The sequence below is a fragment of the Solea senegalensis genome, linkage group LG3 (genome assembly GCF_019176455.1).
Source record: "Solea senegalensis isolate Sse05_10M linkage group LG3, IFAPA_SoseM_1, whole genome shotgun sequence".
NCBI classification, from domain to species: Eukaryota; Metazoa; Chordata; class Actinopteri; order Pleuronectiformes; family Soleidae; genus Solea; species Solea senegalensis.
Window position 1 is genome coordinate 21,134,338 of NC_058023.1, and position 18,505 is coordinate 21,152,842.

The 18,505-nt window shown below is 40.0% G+C and overlaps 3 protein-coding genes across 3 annotated transcripts; all 3 read left to right on the forward strand.

Annotated features, from left to right (window-relative positions):
- Window positions 1–503: 503 nt before the first annotated feature.
- On the forward strand, window positions 504–6,620 carry LOC122767053 (extracellular calcium-sensing receptor-like). Its single transcript, XM_044022395.1, has 9 exons — window positions 504–815; window positions 910–1,204; window positions 2,932–3,018; window positions 3,286–3,555; window positions 3,810–4,022; window positions 4,089–4,364; window positions 4,817–5,044; window positions 5,382–5,505; window positions 5,584–6,620. The coding sequence occupies exons 1-9, from the start codon at window positions 583–585 to the stop codon at window positions 6,498–6,500; spliced, it is 2,643 nt and encodes an 880-aa protein (XP_043878330.1). The 5' UTR covers window positions 504–582; the 3' UTR covers window positions 6,501–6,620.
- Window positions 6,621–10,874: 4,254 nt separating this feature from the next.
- On the forward strand, window positions 10,875–12,332 carry LOC122767080 (vomeronasal type-2 receptor 1-like). The gene is made up of 3 exons (XM_044022425.1): window positions 10,875–11,503; window positions 11,594–11,888; window positions 12,119–12,332. Exons 1-3 carry the CDS (start codon window positions 11,253–11,255, stop codon window positions 12,131–12,133), a joined length of 561 nt encoding a protein of 186 aa, XP_043878360.1. The 5' UTR covers window positions 10,875–11,252; the 3' UTR covers window positions 12,134–12,332.
- A 4,169-nt stretch (window positions 12,333–16,501) lies between these two features.
- LOC122767085 (vomeronasal type-2 receptor 26-like) lies at window positions 16,502–18,154 on the forward strand (the record flags this gene model as incomplete). Its single annotated transcript, XM_044022431.1, has 1 exon — window positions 16,502–18,154. A coding segment is annotated over one exon (801 nt), but the record flags the coding sequence as incomplete, so codon positions are not given.
- Window positions 18,155–18,505: the final 351 nt, after the last annotated feature.

The following is an 18,505-nucleotide window of genomic DNA, read 5'->3' on the forward strand; positions in this document are numbered from 1 at the left end:
TGATCCCCCTGGGACCTGCAACACAGGGGGGGCAGGGCTGTGCGTGCTGTGGGTACAGGTCCTGCCTCGTCAGGGAGCGTTGCTCACTGTGGGCCTACCTTCCGGTCGGGTGTGAGGGTGTCTGGTCCTTCGCCCGGTGGTGCTCGTAGGGTGCCGCGGTGGGCCCCTAGTCTGGACAGGCTACCCCCCTTCTGGGCCGGGGATGTGGGCGGGATTAGGGCATATGGCTCTGCCAGTCAGGAAGCTCTTGCTCACCCTCTCTGTCCACTCCCTGTTCCCCTGTCCGGTCCGGCTGCCAACACATACGGCTGACAACACATAATCATAAACAAATAAATAAAAATACTTCAGTTCCGAGTATCACAGACTTAGCAAATCCCCATAGCAAATCTGTCGAACACCACAGGGCATGCAGTCAATAAAGCGTTTAACTGACAGCACTAATTTAAATGACACATGACGTTACTTAGGACCTGCCCCTACAGCTTGTTATTCTGCTCTGATAGGTGATGTACAAGATTAAACCTTGTCATAAGTCAATAAAATGGGTGATGTAGTGATGGAACAGAACTCATTAAAGGGATGAACCAGAGCAAAGTCATGAAGGAATCTTCACTAATGTTGTACTGCTGCGTATTCTCTGCTGTGTCCTCTTCTCTTTATTCCTCCTCTTGTCAGTTACAGGAGCAGTTTAATCTCAATGGGATGCACAAAACTGGAGACGTGATTCTAGGTGGACTTTTTGCAATCAACTTCTTTTCTGATGATCTTGACCTGACTTTTACCTCAGAGTCACAGCTGCCTACCTGTTATGGGTGAGTCTGACAGTATCTACAGTTGTGAAATGTATACCTTTGCAGAGTTACTGTATAAAGTATTTTTAATAGTTAACACATATATTTGTGTTAGTTTTGATGTTCTAGGATACAGACAGGCTCAGTCTATGGCCTTTGCTATTGATGAGATCAACAGAAACTCCAACCTGCTGCCTAATGTGACTCTGGGATACAGTCTGTATGATAACTGCCTTCAAGTGGGGATTGGATTTCGTGCAGCACTGACCTTAGTCAGTGGTCAAGAAGAGGAAGTTACATTACAGGATAGCTGTGTAGGAACTCCTCCAGTTGTAGGGATTGTGGGTGATACAACCTCTTCAAATTCTATAGCCATTTCTGCAGTCCTAGGTTTGTACAGGGTGCCTCTGGTAAGTTTTTCTTACTAAGTCTTTCAAGTCAAGTCAAGTGGATTTTATTGTCATTTCAGCCATATACAAATACACATTTGAGATGAAATTACATTTCCTCAGGACCTATTTGGTGCTACATCAACACTTGACAGTGAAACAAGGCAAATCTATACACAGACCTATTAACTAAAAATATACATTTTAGACATTAATGGGACACGAGGACAGGACTAACAGCACTAGTTATTGTAGCAATAGTTTGTTCACAGTTGTTGAGTATTAAGATTGTGTATAGAAATGTAGACAGCAGCGTTGATAGGTATTATATGCAGAGTATATACAATATACATATAGGTTAGGGCTGGGCGATATCTCGATATCTCGATATATTTCTAAACGAGATATAACACGGGACAATATCGCTTGTATCGATATAATTAATTTTGCGTTAAAATGACAATACATGGGCCGCAAGTTTGCACCTATTTCTCCTCCTACACACACACACACACATACACCGGGGCATCGCACGTGTGGGGGAGGTGGGTGTTTACTGTCAGTCACTTTTGGACATATGGAGGAGCGAAGTTGTAAATATTGATAATAAAATATAAGACATTATTGAATTATCATATCCACAAGCTGTGTTAAATATCTACGTGAAATAATTGAGAAAATATTTCAAGCCCAATTAAGCATTCATTTCCACAGATAACATTTTTATTTAATTAGTCATGTTTGTTCCAATTTTCTTAAGTCCGTTTTTATTTCTGTTAAAATTGTAACAGTATTGTATTACTGTATATTATTGTCATGCAGGAAAGAGATTTGTTTTATTTTTTTTTTTGACATTTGACACGTGGCTTAAACTTATAACGGACTGTTTGTTTATTTTTTAAAGGGTTTGCCTCTGGAAAACATTTGATCTAATATGATATAATGCTTTGGGGGAAACCCCAATTACGTCACAGAATAAATATCAAGATATATATCGAGTATCACCATTCAGCTAAAAAATTTCGAGATATGACTTTTAGTCCATAACGCCCAGCCCTAATATAAATATATGTAAATATAAAATAGATATAGACAAATCCGGCAAGCGGTTTGTGTGTTTTCATCTGTTACTCTCTGCTGTCTGCTGCCAACTAACCCAGCTGCAGCGTTTTGCAGCTGAGAGGTCTGGATATTAATTCAAATTGTAGGCCGACTCAGTAGCAAATTATGATTTTAAAAGTAACTAAGCAGTTGACAAGGTTTGTGTAGTTCGCATTCAGTTCTTTTTCCAAAGCTGAAGTTTCCCACTGCTATTGGAGCAGCCGAGAATTGCACGGATTCTTCCCGACTTCCTAGACATCGTTGTCAAAAGTAACAGGTAAAAAGTACAGGTAAAAGTAGAAACTGTACACTTTCTATGACAGCTCCCATTCATTCCCATTCATACTGGAGGGAGATGCCACTGCAGCAATGGCGGCTTGTTTACTTCCGGTACTTCCCCTGATTCGTCCATATGCAGAATGTATGTACAGTAGATATGAATATCTAAGTAGAAGCAGGGAGAGAGAGATACAGAATATGCAGAATGTACAGAGTGTGTATAGAAAAAACAAATGTGTAACATACATTATATAATATGTTATGATGGGTCAGCAGTCTGGCAACTCAATCATAATTGTGATAAACATTTTGATTGTAATTTAACAAGAATTTAAACTTTCTTTGGATATGGGGTCTGTTTTTTGCAGGTGAGTTATTTTGCCACATGTTCCTGCCTGAGTGACCAACAACGGTTTCCATCTTTCTTTCGGACGATCCCGAGTGATGCTTTTCAGGTGAGAACCAATCTGCAAAATTAAAATGCATCAGCTATATCATGCTTAAGAGCATTCCATGTATACTACAGTGAAAAATATACAACATTTTATGTGTGACTAGTCATGTTATGTGTTATATATCATTTACATATTTGTGTGGTGTCAGATAAACAACACTTAAAGACTGTGATTAAACATGAGACTTTGATGAACCTGTTCAGCAGGATTTCTAGTTAGAGATGATTCCAACCTGTGCACTAATCCCTCTTCTCTGTGTCCACATAGGTGAATGCTATGATTCAGATTCTAAAACACTTTGGTTGGACTTGGACAGGTCTGATCATCAGTGATAATGAGTATGGAGTCCACGCTGCCCGATCCTTTCACTCTGATCTGGGTCCAGCTGGTGGAGGTTGTCTGGCTTACACAGAGATTTTGCCCTGGGGTGACGACCCTGCTGAATTAAGGAGAATAGTGGATGTGATGAGGAAATCTACAGCTCGAGTGGTGATTGTGTTTGCAAATAAGAGTCGCATGATCAACCTCATGAAAGAGGTCAGTCCCAAAAAATACATAGCAAAAATCTTTTAGCCTTTAAAAAACAGATTTCATTAAAAAATGGTCCACCTCTAATTTGTTAAAGCTGCTGCTAATATTTTAGAACAAGACTGTTTACCAGGACTAATTCCAATTTGCCTGCAATAATGTGTAAGATCCCGGTTTGTGTATAACATCAACTGTGGAAACTAGATCATACTTTACTGGTATGAAAGCATGATTTTATAGACTTATTATAATGCAATGTTTAGGTGGTGAGGCAGAATGTGACAGGCCTGCAGTGGATTGCCAGTGAAGCCTGGACATCAGTTGATGTGCTCCAGACTCCTCACCTCATGCCGTACCTGGGTGGAACACTGGGCATCTCCATCCGTCGAGGAGAAATACCAGGACTCGGGGACTTCCTGTTACAAATACGTCCTGACCTACATCACAACAACACTGATGGAAACAGCATGGCAAGGGTTTCCATCTGGCTTGGTATTTGAAAGAATATTCTGGCATTCATTTAAAAATGAACTCTATTGCAGGTGAATCAGTTTTGGGAACACACATTTCAGTGTAGATTTGCACCACCTCCAGCAGGTTGGGTGGAAGCTGGAGGAGAATTATGCACTGGACAGGAAATTATAGAGAATGTGGAGATTGAGTTCTTTGATGTTTCAGACCTCAGAGCAGAGTATAATGTGTATAAGGCTGTGTACGCTCTGGCATATGCTCTTGATGACATGCTGCAGTGTGAGCCAGGGAGAGGACCTTTCAGCAACAACACGTGTGCTCATTTACAAAGAATGCAGCCATGGCAGGTGAGATATCAGTTTACACTCAACTCTTAACTTCATTTAATCCTTTGTATTTCTTTTGGTTGAATGAAGTTATAAGACATCAATAGATTAATAAATTAAAAATCTCACTTTCCAAATACAGCTAGGAGATAGTTGATTACAATATCGGGTCAAAGTGTAAGTACACAGTGGATGTTTGTTTACAGGTCCTGCTATACAGCTACAGTCATCAAATTCTTTTTCTTTATACAAATTAAACAACAGTTATCAGTCATTTCTTTCTGTACTCTTCTCTTTTAATTTCAACAACTGAGTCAGTTATCTGTCCTGTCAACTTTGGCACACACTCTCACTTTGACTCAAATTTTTATTCCTTTTAAGTCAACATGCATGTGTTATATGAGAAACTTGTGAATATGTTAGTCTTCTGAGGCAAGCAACCTTCCTTCTATCTCTGATTCTATTATCCAAAGCTTGTGTATTACTTGGGAAAGGTCAACTTCACCACAACATTTGGTGATCAAGTGTCATTTGATGAGAATGGTGATGCCTTACCAATGTATGACATCATGAACTGGGTGTGGCTCCCTGATGGAAGAACTAAAGTTCATAGAGTGGGTGAGGTTAAGAGGTCAGCCTTCAAAGGTGAAGAACTCACACTGGATGAAGACAACATTTTCTGGAACTTTGAATCCAAACAGGTTGCTACTTTATTCATTCATTTATTTATTTATTTATTTATTGACTATCTGACTTATTGACTGTCTGACTTATTTATGTTTTTCCTCTGAGTCCACAGAGGTGCTATGTGTATAGTATGTGTACTATGGTCCATCTGATGTGAATGTTGTCATCCACCCATGTGCATGATGGTATTGGCAAATCCTTCATGGACATACTGTACATGCGCACCCCTACATTTTTCTGTGAATGGAACCTCTGCCGATTTGAAAATCCATAGCAACCCTCTGCTGACAGAGAACATAGAAAAGTACTGGCATTCACAAGATATTAACAGACTCAATTTTCTCCACACAGCCTCCTCGGTCAGTGTGCAGTGAGAGTTGTCCTCCAGGTACCCGCATGGCCAGAAAGAAGGGGGAACCTGAGTGTTGTTTTGACTGTGTCCCTTGTTCTGTGGGAAAGATCAGCAATATGACTGGTGAGTGTAAAGTTTTAAACGCTACAGTTCAGAGATGTTGTAAAAACATGTATCTCATCACTTTCCCTCTTTTCTCAGACTCCATGGAGTGCACCAGTTGTCCAGAAGATTTCTGGTCCAGCCCCCAGCGTGACCACTGTGTTCCTAAGAAAACAGAGTTCCTCTCCTACCATGAGCCTCTGGGTATCTGCTTGACAACCACCTCACTGTTGGGCACATGTATCTGTGTTGTTGTTCTGGGCATCTTCATCCATCATCGCAGCACACCTATAGTTCGTGCCAACAATTCAGAACTCAGTTTTCTTCTCTTGGTGTCGCTCAAATTGTGTTTTTTGTGTTCATTGCTCTTCATTGGACGACCCAGATTATGGACTTGCCAATTAAGACATGCAGCATTTGGCATCAGCTTTGTGCTTTGTGTCTCATGTATCCTAGTGAAAACCATGGTGGTTCTGGCTGTGTTCAGGGCCTCCAAACCAGGAGGTGAATCCAGCCTCAAGTGGTTTGGTGCTGTGCAGCAGAGAGGGACAGTTCTGGTTCTGACTTCTGTTCAAGCAGCAATCTGCACTACCTGGCTTGTATCTGCTTCACCAGTGCCTCATAAAAACACCCAGTATCACAATGACAAGATAGTTTATGAGTGTGTAGTTGGGTCCACAGTTGGTTTTGCAGTTTTACTTGGTTATATTGGTTTACTGGCTATCCTCAGTTTTTTGTTAGCTTTTCTAGCAAAAAATCTTCCAGACAGTTTCAATGAAGCAAAACATATCACTTTCAGCATGTTCATATTCTGTGCAGTGTGGGTGGCCTTTGTCCCTGCTTACATCAGCTCACCAGGCAAATATGCAGATGCAGTGGAGGTATTTGCCATCCTGGCCTCCAGTTTTGGCCTCTTGGTGGCGCTGTTTGGACCCAAATGTTACATAATTTTGTTCAGACCAGAGAGAAACACAAAGAAATCTGTGATGGGTCGAGGCACGAAAGTAACACTGTGAACACTGCTGTCTCTCTGTCTATCCTCTGTATTTAAGAATTGAGTGGTAATTATAAGATCACAATATAGTCAATAAAGTTGTTGATTAAAAAATATTTAAATTAAACTATTTTATTTTTCACTAACTGCTTATTTTTCCAATTCCAGTTACTTCTTTTTTTTCATGTGTATGTACCTGTGTGATTATATTGGTGAAGCACAGATGTAACATCAGTGTTCTGTTTTTGTAGTTATGCATCAGTTTGTAGTTCCACAATAACAGTTGTAGATATTTAAGACTGTAAAAAACAATAAGTCTGACTCCTGTTTGAACGATCAGTGTAACTGTGTTGATACACCTTTTAAAGCTGTTTTCACTGAAGTACAAGGTAGGCATTCCTGTGGTGCACTATCACTCCTTAACACTCAGGGTATGCATATGACTTTGTTATATATAATTATTCTTGTTCTTTCTCTCCCTAGTTGGTGCATTCCTTCCTGTCCTCTCTGTCTCTGTCTGTCTCTCTCTCTCTCTCTCTCTCTCTCTCTCTCTCACCCTTCTCCCTCTGTCCTTATCTTGCAGGCTGCAGGATCCAGATCCAGTTTTCAAATTGTTATTGTTATCATTAGCAGTAATAGTATTGCCATCATTATTATGCTATGATTAAAATTGATATCATTTTTTTATCAACAATCAATGCTACTGTGTGTGCAAATGACTGATAGTATAAACATGTCATAAGTCTGTTTCAACTGTTTCTGGTCTCTCTCTTCTGTCTCTACCTATTCTCCCTTTTTCAATTTCTCTCCACCCTGACTGTCCCCCACCTCTCCTCTGCCCCCCATTTCCCTTTCACCTTGAGTCTGGTTCTGTCAGAGATGTCCTCCACTGATGAGTGATGCTAGCTCACTGTGGCCCCCTTTACACCTGCAATAGAATGCATTTTCTGTGGTCAGATAGCGATCGGATAGCGCTTCACCACATGCATCTACAACTGGTAATAACATGCATCTCCGCTGTCCTCATCAAGATCCGATTACTATCCAATCATGGTCATCCCCACATTAAGTCACATCCCCCTCTATGCCAGTGGCGAACCGTGAGCACTACAACTGGGCCTTCACCTCAGCCATCATTCCAGGGAAAATAAAAAGCAACAGTACAATGAATCAGTGAGGGCCGTGACGCTGCTGACACTGACACCGAGTCTCAATACACTGTAATGCAGTGTATATTGTAAGAAAACGTCAAACGGATGAGGTACCCAGCAATTTTCAAACCACATTTAAGCTACGGTTATAGTCCCTGGCACTACATGAAAACGAAATCCATTCGTTGGTCTTTCCGTCTGAAGTGGGCGATGGCAGCATAGTAAAGGACAGCATAGAAAGAAGTCCTTTCTCTATGGACATCAGTAGCAAAGCTCCCAGGCCATCCCGTCCAGTACTGTTTCTGGCGTGCGTCTTGATTCGCTTCAGAGCCGAGTAAGACCGCTCCACAGGGGAGGTGGACACAGGGATGGTCAGCACCAGGCAGATGAGGGGATACAGCTGCGGCATGCTCTCAGTCAGCTCGTGTCAGAAAGTTCAGCAGGTCTGATGGGCTCCTTGTCTCAAGGTTTGCCAAAGTTTGTACATGACTGTCTTAAAGACAGTTCAATCTTGAGCCTGGGGAAGTCAAATTGCAGCTCATAGTTTTCAATGTGCAGCTTCTGGGTACGCTGTGTGCACGTCTCCAACTAATAAGAATTTTCAGTCTTGAAATGCCTTTCCACTTTCATAACCCTTTCTTTTAATTCCAGTTCTGGAGTTGGACTTCCATTTCTTATTACTTGAGGTTTTTCTGTGAAAGGCCGCCTTGACAAATCAAGCTAGCCACAACATCGCTTTCTCAACCTCTTTCAGCACTCTGGGGGGCGTGTTGTGTAGTGTGTCTGTGGTCTGCAACTAGACCTGCGCTGTTCAGACTTCACATAGACCTAGGGTCTTTTGTTTTTGGCCTACCCACTTAAAATCAAACTGAGATTGGTCATTTTGCCCATCACTCTCCAAACCAAAACCCATAGCTTGGCCTTCTCCGGGATTCAAGAAGTCCTAAACAATTAATGAGCCAGCTAACCGGGCCTAGAGACGGACAATTCTGATTGGATAACATGTTTCAGGACAGTAACCCTTTCATTACTGATGGGAACTTGACAGAAAATTTAACTTTAGAACATATGTAACCTGGGTGAAAAACCAGGTTAACTAACATGTCCATTGATGAAGAAAGAGATTTTTATTTTATTCGTCAAAAGCTGAAAATTCCCAGGTGCACTTGAAGGCAGCATCTCCCGTATTGCAGCAGCTAACCAAACAGGGAGCAAAACGTCATCGCAAAGCCAATTAGATGCCGAGTCGCGGGAAATCTTATTTCCTCGTTTGTCTCAGCCGTCGCAGCAAGAGAGCACATACGCGAGAAGTGAAACATTGAGTTATAGTTTTCTTCATAAAGTATGGATACAATTTTATGTAGCTAAACCAGCTGTGTTCATAGTCTTATTCTGTGTTTGGTCCGACCCAGGAAGGGTGAGAGTTCTAGCGTTAATGGCAAACAAACATAATTATGACAATGAAGCTTCTCCACCTTGTTGAGAGTGCAGCTCGAGACCCAGGCCATGAAATAGCTCGGTAGTGGAGCATATGAGACTCGGTGAGATATTTTTGGCTATTAATCACTGATACTGCAGGGAGACTTGTATTTGGTATTCATTTCTTTGTTACATGTTGAGTGTTTATTTAACGCACCTTGTATGTGCACATTAAACAGCACATTTATTAGCTGACTGTAATTTTATTTAAAGTTAATACCGGTGTCTGCAGGTAGCCATTTTAGACTGCAAGAAGCAAAAGGCTTGTCTTTGGCCTAAGCCACGCAGCTGTTTTTTTTGTCAGTGATGTGTAATTAAAGGTAAATGTTTTATATGTTTAGAGAGCAAGCCTCAGAGTAAGATGGTGTATTTTACTTTGGAAAAGTGTGAATTTATTGACGTGTGGAATTATTAGGGGTTTACACCATTAATTATTTTATTACAACATAATTTGTTAAGCAGTATTTTGGTACCATTTCAATAAAAGTTTACTGTTGCTGCTAAGTTTATTTATTAAAAGTCATGGTGCTTCCACAATAAGTGAAACCCTCTTAATCTTGTTTTCACTAAATGTGAGGTTTATTGTTTTAGTGTGTAATATGTGAAATGTTTATGTTGTCTTCCTTGATATTGGTTAAACTGAAACAGTTTAATACTGATTATTTGTATTGTACTGTACTGCATTAGAATGTGCTAGGAATATATTCTGTTAGAATCAAATAATTCAATAGTAATTTAATTTAAGAATTTTGAAGTTGAACTACTAGAGCGTAATTTTCATAGTAAATGCATGTAGCAGTACTTTAATTGATGTTGAAATCTGGTAAAATGTTGTACAACAAAAGAGACATTTGAGATGAATACAAAAGAGAGATAGACATATGATAAATGAGAACAAAGAATAAAAGCCTGTTTTTAAAATACAGTTTTTTATGTTTTCTTTAGTTGGAGTCCTGTGGACGATTCCAACGACGTCCAGCAGATTCCAGCAGATGGCGAGCTACCCAGTTTGAATTCAGCAAACAGGATCTAGACTTTCTCGGAAATAGCAGACAAACAGTTTGCTTGTGGTAGGATTGTGCCAGTCACCTGTGGCGGCACCAACTCGAACACACGTTAGAAAGAGTGCACTCCAAAGATCCTTTAGACGCGTGGATTTTCGACCTTTGAACTATATAGAAATAACTTGACTGACTGACTTTAAAATTGCTTGAACTGAGATACAAGTAAATAAGACATTTTAATTTCTTTAAAGGGCCCATTTTTTATTTTCTATGCAAATGTTTATTTCTTTGTATGCTGCATAATGTTTTGTAGCAAACTAAAATGCAAAGTGCAGTTAATTGAAATATATATATGTGAGTGTGTGTGTATGTATGTATGTATGTATGTATGTATGTATGTATACATGTATATGTATATGTATGTATATGTGTGTATGTATGTATATATATGTCTATGTATATATGTGTATATATATGTGTGTGTGTGTGTGTGTGTGTGTATATATATGTGTGTTAATGTTGGCGTAGAAGGCCCTGAAGGTTCCCCACTGCTCTATGCACTGTCATGTCAACAACAATGTTAGCCACACATGAAGTCACACTATTGTTTGGACTCCTTGGCTTTTCGAAGCAGGAAAAGGAGTTACCAACTGCCTGTGTTTCTATAATATTCTATAAATGTGTCTGTCTTACTATGTACAGTGCCTTCTATACCAAGAAAACTGAATTGAATTCAATTAGCCTTTAAAAAAGGAAATAATCACCCAGGGTCAGGAAAAACTTTTGTTGTTGTAACAAAAGCTATGACGTTTGGATTTCTAAAATTGTGCATTGTTCTGCCTAAACTTGTTCACACAGCTACATTACACTTTGATTTATTAGGATTATTCATTCATTCATTTACGAAACATTACGTGACGAAAAATACTGGACAACAAACACACTGATGTAAGTAAAACTATGTAATTTAAAAGATGAAATACAAACACAAACAGAACCATATGTAAATGACACACGGCGTTACTGAAGACCTGCCCCTACAGCTTGTTATTATGCCCTGATAGGTGATGTGCAAGAATAAACATTGTCGTAAGTCAATAAAATTGATGATGTAGTGATGGGACTGAACTCATTAACAGGATGAAGGAGATGAAAGTCATGAGGGTATTTTTAGACAACAAGTTTCACTTACTAATGTTGTATAGTTGCTTTTCCTCTGCTATGTCCTCCTCTCTGTATTCCTCCTCTTGTCAGTTACAGGGACAGTTTAATCTAAATGGGATGCACAAAATTGGAGATGTGATTCTAGGTGGACTTTTTGCAATCAACTTCTTTTCTGATGAAGTTGACCTGAACTTTACCTCAGAGACACAGCTGCCTACTTGTTATGGGTGAGACAATATCTGTAGTTATGAAATGTTTAACTTTGCAGAGTTACTGTATTAAGTATTTTTAATAGTAAACACTTATATTTGTGTTAGTTTTCATGTCATAGGATTCCGACAGGCTCAGACCATGGCCTTTGCTATTGATGAGATCAACAGAAACTCCAACCTGCTGCCTAATGTGACTCTGGGATACAGTCTGTATGATAACTGCTTACAATTACGATTTGGATTTCCTGCAGCACTAACCTTAGTCAGTGGTCAAGAAGAGCAATTTACATTAGAGGAGAACTGTGTAGGAACTCCTCCAGTCCTAGGGATTGTGGGTGATTCTACCTCTTCAAATTCTATAGCCATTTCTGCAGTCCTAGGTTTGTACAGAGTGCCTCTGGTAAGTTTTAAATCCTACAATTTAATCATTATTGTGTTAAAATGTATTATTAAAATGTATTATTTTAAAACACATATCTGACAGTTTTGTCATCAACCTAAAGTATTTTGAAATTATTAGAAAAAAAATTAAACTTTTTCCAGAAGAAGTGGTCTGCTCTTTTTGCAGGTGAGTCATTTTGCCACATGTTCCTGCCTGAGTGACCAAAAAAAGTTTCCATCTTTCTTTAGGACGATCCCAAGTGATGCTTTTCAGGTGAAAATCTGTCTAAAAACAAAATGTGTCACTCATCATGTTATGTGTCTCATTTACAGAGTTGTATGGCGTCAGATATACAAAACTTAAAGACAGTGATTAAACATGAGTCTTTGATGAATAAGTTCAGCAGGATTTCTAGTGAGAGATGATTCCAGCCTGTGCACTAATACATTTGCTCTGTGTCCACATAGGTGAATGCTATGATTCAGATTCTAAAACACTTTGGTTGGACTTGGGCAGGTCTTCTCTTCAGTGGTGATGATTATGGAGTCCACGCTGCCCGATCCTTTTACTCAGATCTGGGTCCAGCTGGTGGAGGTTGTCTGGCTTACACAGAGATTTTGCCCAGTGTTTATGACCCTGTTGAACTTAGGAGAATAGTGGATGTGATGAGGAAATCTACATCTCGAGTGGTGATTGTGTTTGCATATGAGAGTCACATGATTAACCTCATGAATGAGGTCAGTCCTGCCGAGGTTATGTTGGAAAATGTTTTGGCCTGTAATAAATAGATGTAATTGATGATGTTGTTGCACCTAATTTGTTAGTTTAGAGTGGGATTGCTCATTACGACAAATCTTTTTTTTTTCTTGTTACGCCCTGTAAAAACTTCAACAAATGCAATGTACAGGTGGTGAGACAGAATGTGACAGGCCTGCAGTGGATAGCCAGTGAAGGCTGGTCATCAGTTGATGTGCTCCAGACTCCTCACCTCATGCCCTACCTGGGTGGAACACTGGGCATCTCCATCCGTAGAGGAGAAATACCAGGACTCAGGGACTTCCTGTTACAAATACGTCCTGATCTACATTACAACAACACAGGTGGAAACAGCATGGTGAGTGTTTCCCTCTGACTTGGTATTTCTAAGAGTAATAAAGCTGCAATTTAAAAGTGAACTGCATTACAGGTCAATCAGTTTTGGGAACACACATTTCAGTGTAGATTTGCACCACCTCCAGCAGGTTGGGTGGAAGCTGGAGGACAATTATGCACTGGACAGGAAGTTATAGAGAATGTGGAGAATGAATTGGTGGATGTTTCAGACCTCAGGTCAGAGTATAATGTGTATAAGGCTGTGTACGCTCTGGCATATGCTCTTGATGACATGCTGCAGTGTGAGCCAGGGAGAGGACCTTTCAACAACAACACCTGTGCTCATTTATTGGAGCCATGGCAGGTGTGATATCAGTTTACACTCAACTCTTTTACTTCATCATTTGTATTTCTTACATATTTGAATGAAGTGTAATAAGTTAATAAATAAATGAATTATTATTATTCTTATTTCCTTAGCTGTCAGTCAGTTATATTTAGCAAATCCTGTCAACTTTGGCACAAACACTCAAATTCCTTTTAAGTCAACAGGCACATGTTATATGAGAATCTCTGTTAGTCAGCTGAAGCAAACAACTGTGGGGCAGTTTTTGGAGATTTGTTCTTATTTTCCTTTTGTGTCTGATTCTATTATCCAAAGCTTGTGTATTACTTGGGAAAAGTCAACTTCACCACATCTTTTGGTGATCAAGTATCATTTGATGAGAATGGTGATGCCTTACCTGTATATGACGTCATGAACTGGGTGTGGCTCCCTGATGGAAGAACTAAAGTTCATAGAGTGGGTGAGGTTAAGAGGTCAGCCTTCAAAGGTGAAGAACTCACACTGGATGAAGACAATATCTTCTGGAACTTTGAATCCAAACAGGTTATTTCTTAATTGTTTTAGCCAATTATCTCTTTCCCCACTCACTGGTCTAGAGTCATACTTTTTCTCTGAGTCCACAGAGGTTTGCTATGGTCCATCTCACATGAATGATGTCATCCACCCATGGGCATGATGACACTGACAAACCCTTCATGAACCCTATCTCAGCACATCTCCATCCACTCAGCTCCCTCCACAATCTCTTGTGAACTGTTTGCAGGAAATTAAATCCTTGTTGACTTCTGCTGCAACTAAACAGCTGGAAGACTGAGGTAATTGCTGTCGCTCCTAAGTCTTTCCTCCATAAGGTTGGTGATCTGGTCCTTTCTGTGGATGGCTTCACCACTTCACTGACCATGGAAGTCCCAAACTCTGGTGTCATTATAGAGTCCACTCTATCATTTGACACACACATCAAATCAGTCACAAACCGCCTTTTTCCACCTTAGAAATATCTCACGACTCTGGTCATCACTCACTGATTTTGTTGCGGAAACCCTCATCCATGCATTTGTGACATCATGCCAGGACTACTGCTATGCTGTCCTGTATGGTGTCCCCAAGAAAATGCTGGATAGGCTCCAACATGTTCAGAACTCTGCTTTCAGGATTCTCACTCGACCAAACCTTGGCAACTCATCACCCGCACACTGAAACATCTTCACTGGCTCCCCGTTAAGTTCCAGGTCTTCAAGCTTCTCCTCTGCTACAAGTTTCTCTTTTCACTTGCTCCACCTTATCTTTTCGACCACCTAGTTTTGGTTGTACAGGTGATACCCTCACCTGTACAAAGTCTACAAGAGCATAGAAATGGAGCTGATCTCCTGGTGAGAAACCACTGTTTTGAGTTGATGTGAGTTCAATTACTGTTACGTCCCAGAGAAACCAGCGATAACGTGTTTGTGACTCCCCGCTCTTTTTCCCAAGAAAGCCAAAATTCAGTCAATGTCGGCTTAAAAAAGTGTTTTTTTCATCATTATTGAGTATAGTAATTAGGGGTGCAACAGATCACATAACTCACGGTTCTAATCATGTCACGAATTCTGAGTCACGGATCGCATCATTTTTCGGATCAAAAACAACACAAAGAGACAACGATAATACAAATATAACTTAGCTTTCATTTTATTCTATTTTATTTTAAGCAGGTCCACATCATAATTTTTTTTTAACTCAAGTGGTCCATCCAACGTTTCAATACAATCTTAAATGTAAAAAAAAAAAATAATTTAATGTGAACTACTTTTGTTTTGTCAGGTGTTGTTCATCACACAGGATGTGTAGTTTTATTTTTGAAGGAAATACCAGAAGTGTTTTTTGTTGTGATTTTGCCGGAGAAGTTGTTGTGTACGTGTGAGAAGGAAAATAAACGTGAGATGCTCTTGGCGTTGGAAACGGCCATTCGTGTCCCTGAACACTCACAGTAAATTTAAATAAAACCTGTGTCCACATCATCAAAAAAAAGTTGGCACCAAAAGCAAACCAGAGCTTCCACTCTGCTACTGCTCCTGTCAGTACCTGCACCACATTTGTGCCGGTGTGACTCTCAAAGAGGGGGCGTGTCTGCAGCACTGGACTCCTCATCTCCCACAACGCTTTGATGAAGTGAGTCGTCTGTGCGATACACCGCGACTGTGTTGTCCACCACCTTCTTCCATAATTATTGTACAGGGAAGCCAAAGTGCTCCCATACAGGTGATGTAAATGATGCGGGAGGTTTCTCGAGTTCTTCCGCGCCGCTTACAAGATTAAACATGCAGCGTTCACGTGAACACATAACAGGCTTTTTTATTTCAGAACCAATTACAACCAATCATTGCGTTTCAGACAAAACACAGCCAATGGATGCACAAACAGAAATCCCTGCAACACTCTGCGGACACAGAACATGGAAGAGTATGGAGAGACCCACATAGGATAAAATAACATCCTGATTTTTCTCCACACAGCCTCCCCGGTCAGTGTGCAGTGAGAGTTGTCCTCCAGGTACCCGCATGGCCAGAAAGAAGGGGGAACCTGAGTGTTGTTTTGACTGTGTCCCTTGTTCTGAGGGAAAGATCAGCAATACAACTGGTGAGTGTAAAGTTTTAAACCTCCCAGTTCAGAGATGTTGTACACTTGAGGATGAAATTATTAGCCCCCTTATAAAAATGTCAGTGTTTTAAAGGTGTAAACTGATTTCTTTTAGGCATGATGCTTTCTCAAGTGACAAAACCGTTACTGAAGTTTTTAAACTGTGCAAATTGGGAGATAACAGTTTTAACTTTGATTTTAAAGGTTTTGAGCATTACAAAGTCTAGCACATCATTTCACAACAGTGGTTTGTGCTATGGCTAAATAAAAAAGTCAGTTTTTAAGGATGCTAATAATTTTGATAATTATTCTCAAAGTTTTTGGTTTTTGTGCAATAATTTAATTTCTGTGTGCAGTCATTAAAATGATTTGCTCTGGTTAACAGCACTTGGGAAGTATCTTTAAAACAATGACATTTTCAGAGGTGGGTTAATAATTTTTATCTCATCACTTTCCATCTTTCTCAGACTCCATGGAGTGCACCAGTTGTCCAAAAGATTTCTGGTCCAGCCCTCAGCGTGACCACTGTGTTCCTAAGAAAACAGAGTTCCTCTCCTACCATGAGCCTCTGGGTATCTGCTTAACAACCACCTCACTGTTGGGCACATTTATCTGTGTTGTTGTTCTGGGTATCTTCATCCATCATCACAGCACACCTATAGTTCGTGCCAACAATTCAGAACTCAGTTTTCTGCTCTTGTTGTCACTTAAATTGTGTTTCTTGTGTTCATTGCTCTTCATCGGACGACCCAGATTATGGACTTGCCAACTAAGACATGCAGCATTTGGCATCAGCTTTGTGCTTTGTGTCTCATGTATCCTGGTGAAAACCATGGTGGTTCTGGCTGTGTTCAGGGCCTCCAAACCAGGAGGTGAGTCCAGTCTCAAGTGGTTTGGTGCTGTACAGCAGAGAGGTACAGTTCTGGTTCTGACTTCTGTTCAAGCAGCAATCTGCACTGTCTGGCTTGTCTCTGCTTCACCAGTGCCTCATAAAAACACCCAGTATCACAGTGACAAGATAGTTTATGAGTGTGCAGTTGGGTCCACAGTTGGTTTTGCAGTTTTACTTGGTTATATTGGTTTACTGGCTGTCCTTAGTTGTTTGTTTGCTTTTCTAGCACGGAATCTTCCAGACAGTTTTAATGAGGCCAAACTCATCACTTTCAGCATGCTGATCTTCTGTGCAGTGTGGGTGGCCTTTGTCCCTGCTTACATCAGCTCACCAGGCAAATATGCAGATGCAGTGGAGGTATTTGCCATCCTGGCCTCCAGTTTTGGCCTTTTGGTGGCGCTGTTTGGACCCAAATGTTATATAATCCTGTTGAGACCAGAGAGAAACACAAAGAAAGCAGTGATGGGTCGAGGCACCATAAAGTAAAATTGTGAACACTGCTGTCTCTCCTCTATGTTTCAGAATTGAGTTGTAATTATAAGATGACTACACAGGCAATACAATTGTTGATAAAACAACCTTAAATGAAACCATTTTATTTTTATTATTTTTTCAATGTTTGGAGTTAATGTCATTGTCATTTTACATAACTACTTCTAGAAAAGTAACCTTTTTTCTACTATTTCAAATTTATTTAGCCATGCCACATAATTGAAAGGCATACATATAGACATGCTAAATGTGTCTCCACATTGTATGATTGGTGTGTATCCTTACCTAAGGCTAAGAGAGAATAAGCTATTGCAATGAAGAAATGCTCCTCTGCTCACCCTTCCCTTACAATGATCAGAATGGCGTTGCCTTCTTCAGATGATGTTCTTGTTTAAAGACACATTTGTAAATTGTAATTGTATATAGGTCATAGACATGTATGATAGTGAAACTTATTGTTATTTTTCGATATTGTGTTAGTGTTCTTTCGCTAATGGTGGGCTACCAATAACTTGCCAGTCTGTCCTATTTGAATGAGTAAAGTATGTGAAATTACCTGTTCAGCAGATAACAGCATCAGTTCGTAAACCTTTGATGTTTACTCTGTCACAAATACAGTGTCATCTTTCATTCTCTCTGCGGATTTAGATGCAGCTGCATAACAAAACTTACCAGCACACAGGCCCTACAGTGAAACTAACTTCTACATTTGCTCCAAGGCTAAAAACACTCCACAGTATCTTAGCAGTAAAGCTGTTGTGCTTGACTGGGAAAACTTTTGATCAGCCTTAGATTGTTGAAATCTTAGCTTCGATAAAAGCAACAAGTGTCTATGAGTGTAACATATTAAAAATGTCTTACAACATGTACAAAGTACTTTCAGGCAGTACTTCTAGCAGTTGCTTACAATGCTCACACAAGCACAGTACTCACACCTACTGTACTGTACTTACTTACTGTTACTCTAGTGTAATCATATATGCCTGTCTGAGCATCCATTTAGGAGTGTGAAGTGACTGTTTGGCAGGTCAGTACTGATAATGATCCTCCATTTTAAAACATTGGACATAATGATAAATACCCCTTTAAGGTTCTCCACCTCACACCAAACAGTAAGCTCTATTTTAGTTTTCTGATACAGGACTTTGTGGACTGTTCGCTCACTAAATCTGTCCTCGGTGATTCAGTATGGACCGG

What these genes read in the sequence shown, in the direction of transcription:
- LOC122767053 (XM_044022395.1), top strand. Translation starts at nt 583, where the DNA reads ATGAACCAGAGCAAAGTCATGAAGGAATCTTCACTAATGTTGTACTGC. An exon ending in TCCCGAGTGATGCTTTTCAG is followed by an intron (nt 3,019 to 3,285) that starts GTGAGAACCAAT and finishes GTGTCCACATAG; the next exon opens with GTGAATGCTATGATTCAGAT. An exon ending in AAAGATCAGCAATATGACTG is followed by an intron (nt 5,506 to 5,583) that starts GTGAGTGTAAAG and finishes CTCTTTTCTCAG; the next exon opens with ACTCCATGGAGTGCACCAGT.
- LOC122767080 (XM_044022425.1), top strand. Translation starts at nt 11,253, where the DNA reads ATGAAGGAGATGAAAGTCATGAGGGTATTTTTAGACAACAAGTTTCAC. An exon ending in CAGCTGCCTACTTGTTATGG is followed by an intron (nt 11,504 to 11,593) that starts GTGAGACAATAT and finishes TATTTGTGTTAG; the next exon opens with TTTTCATGTCATAGGATTCC.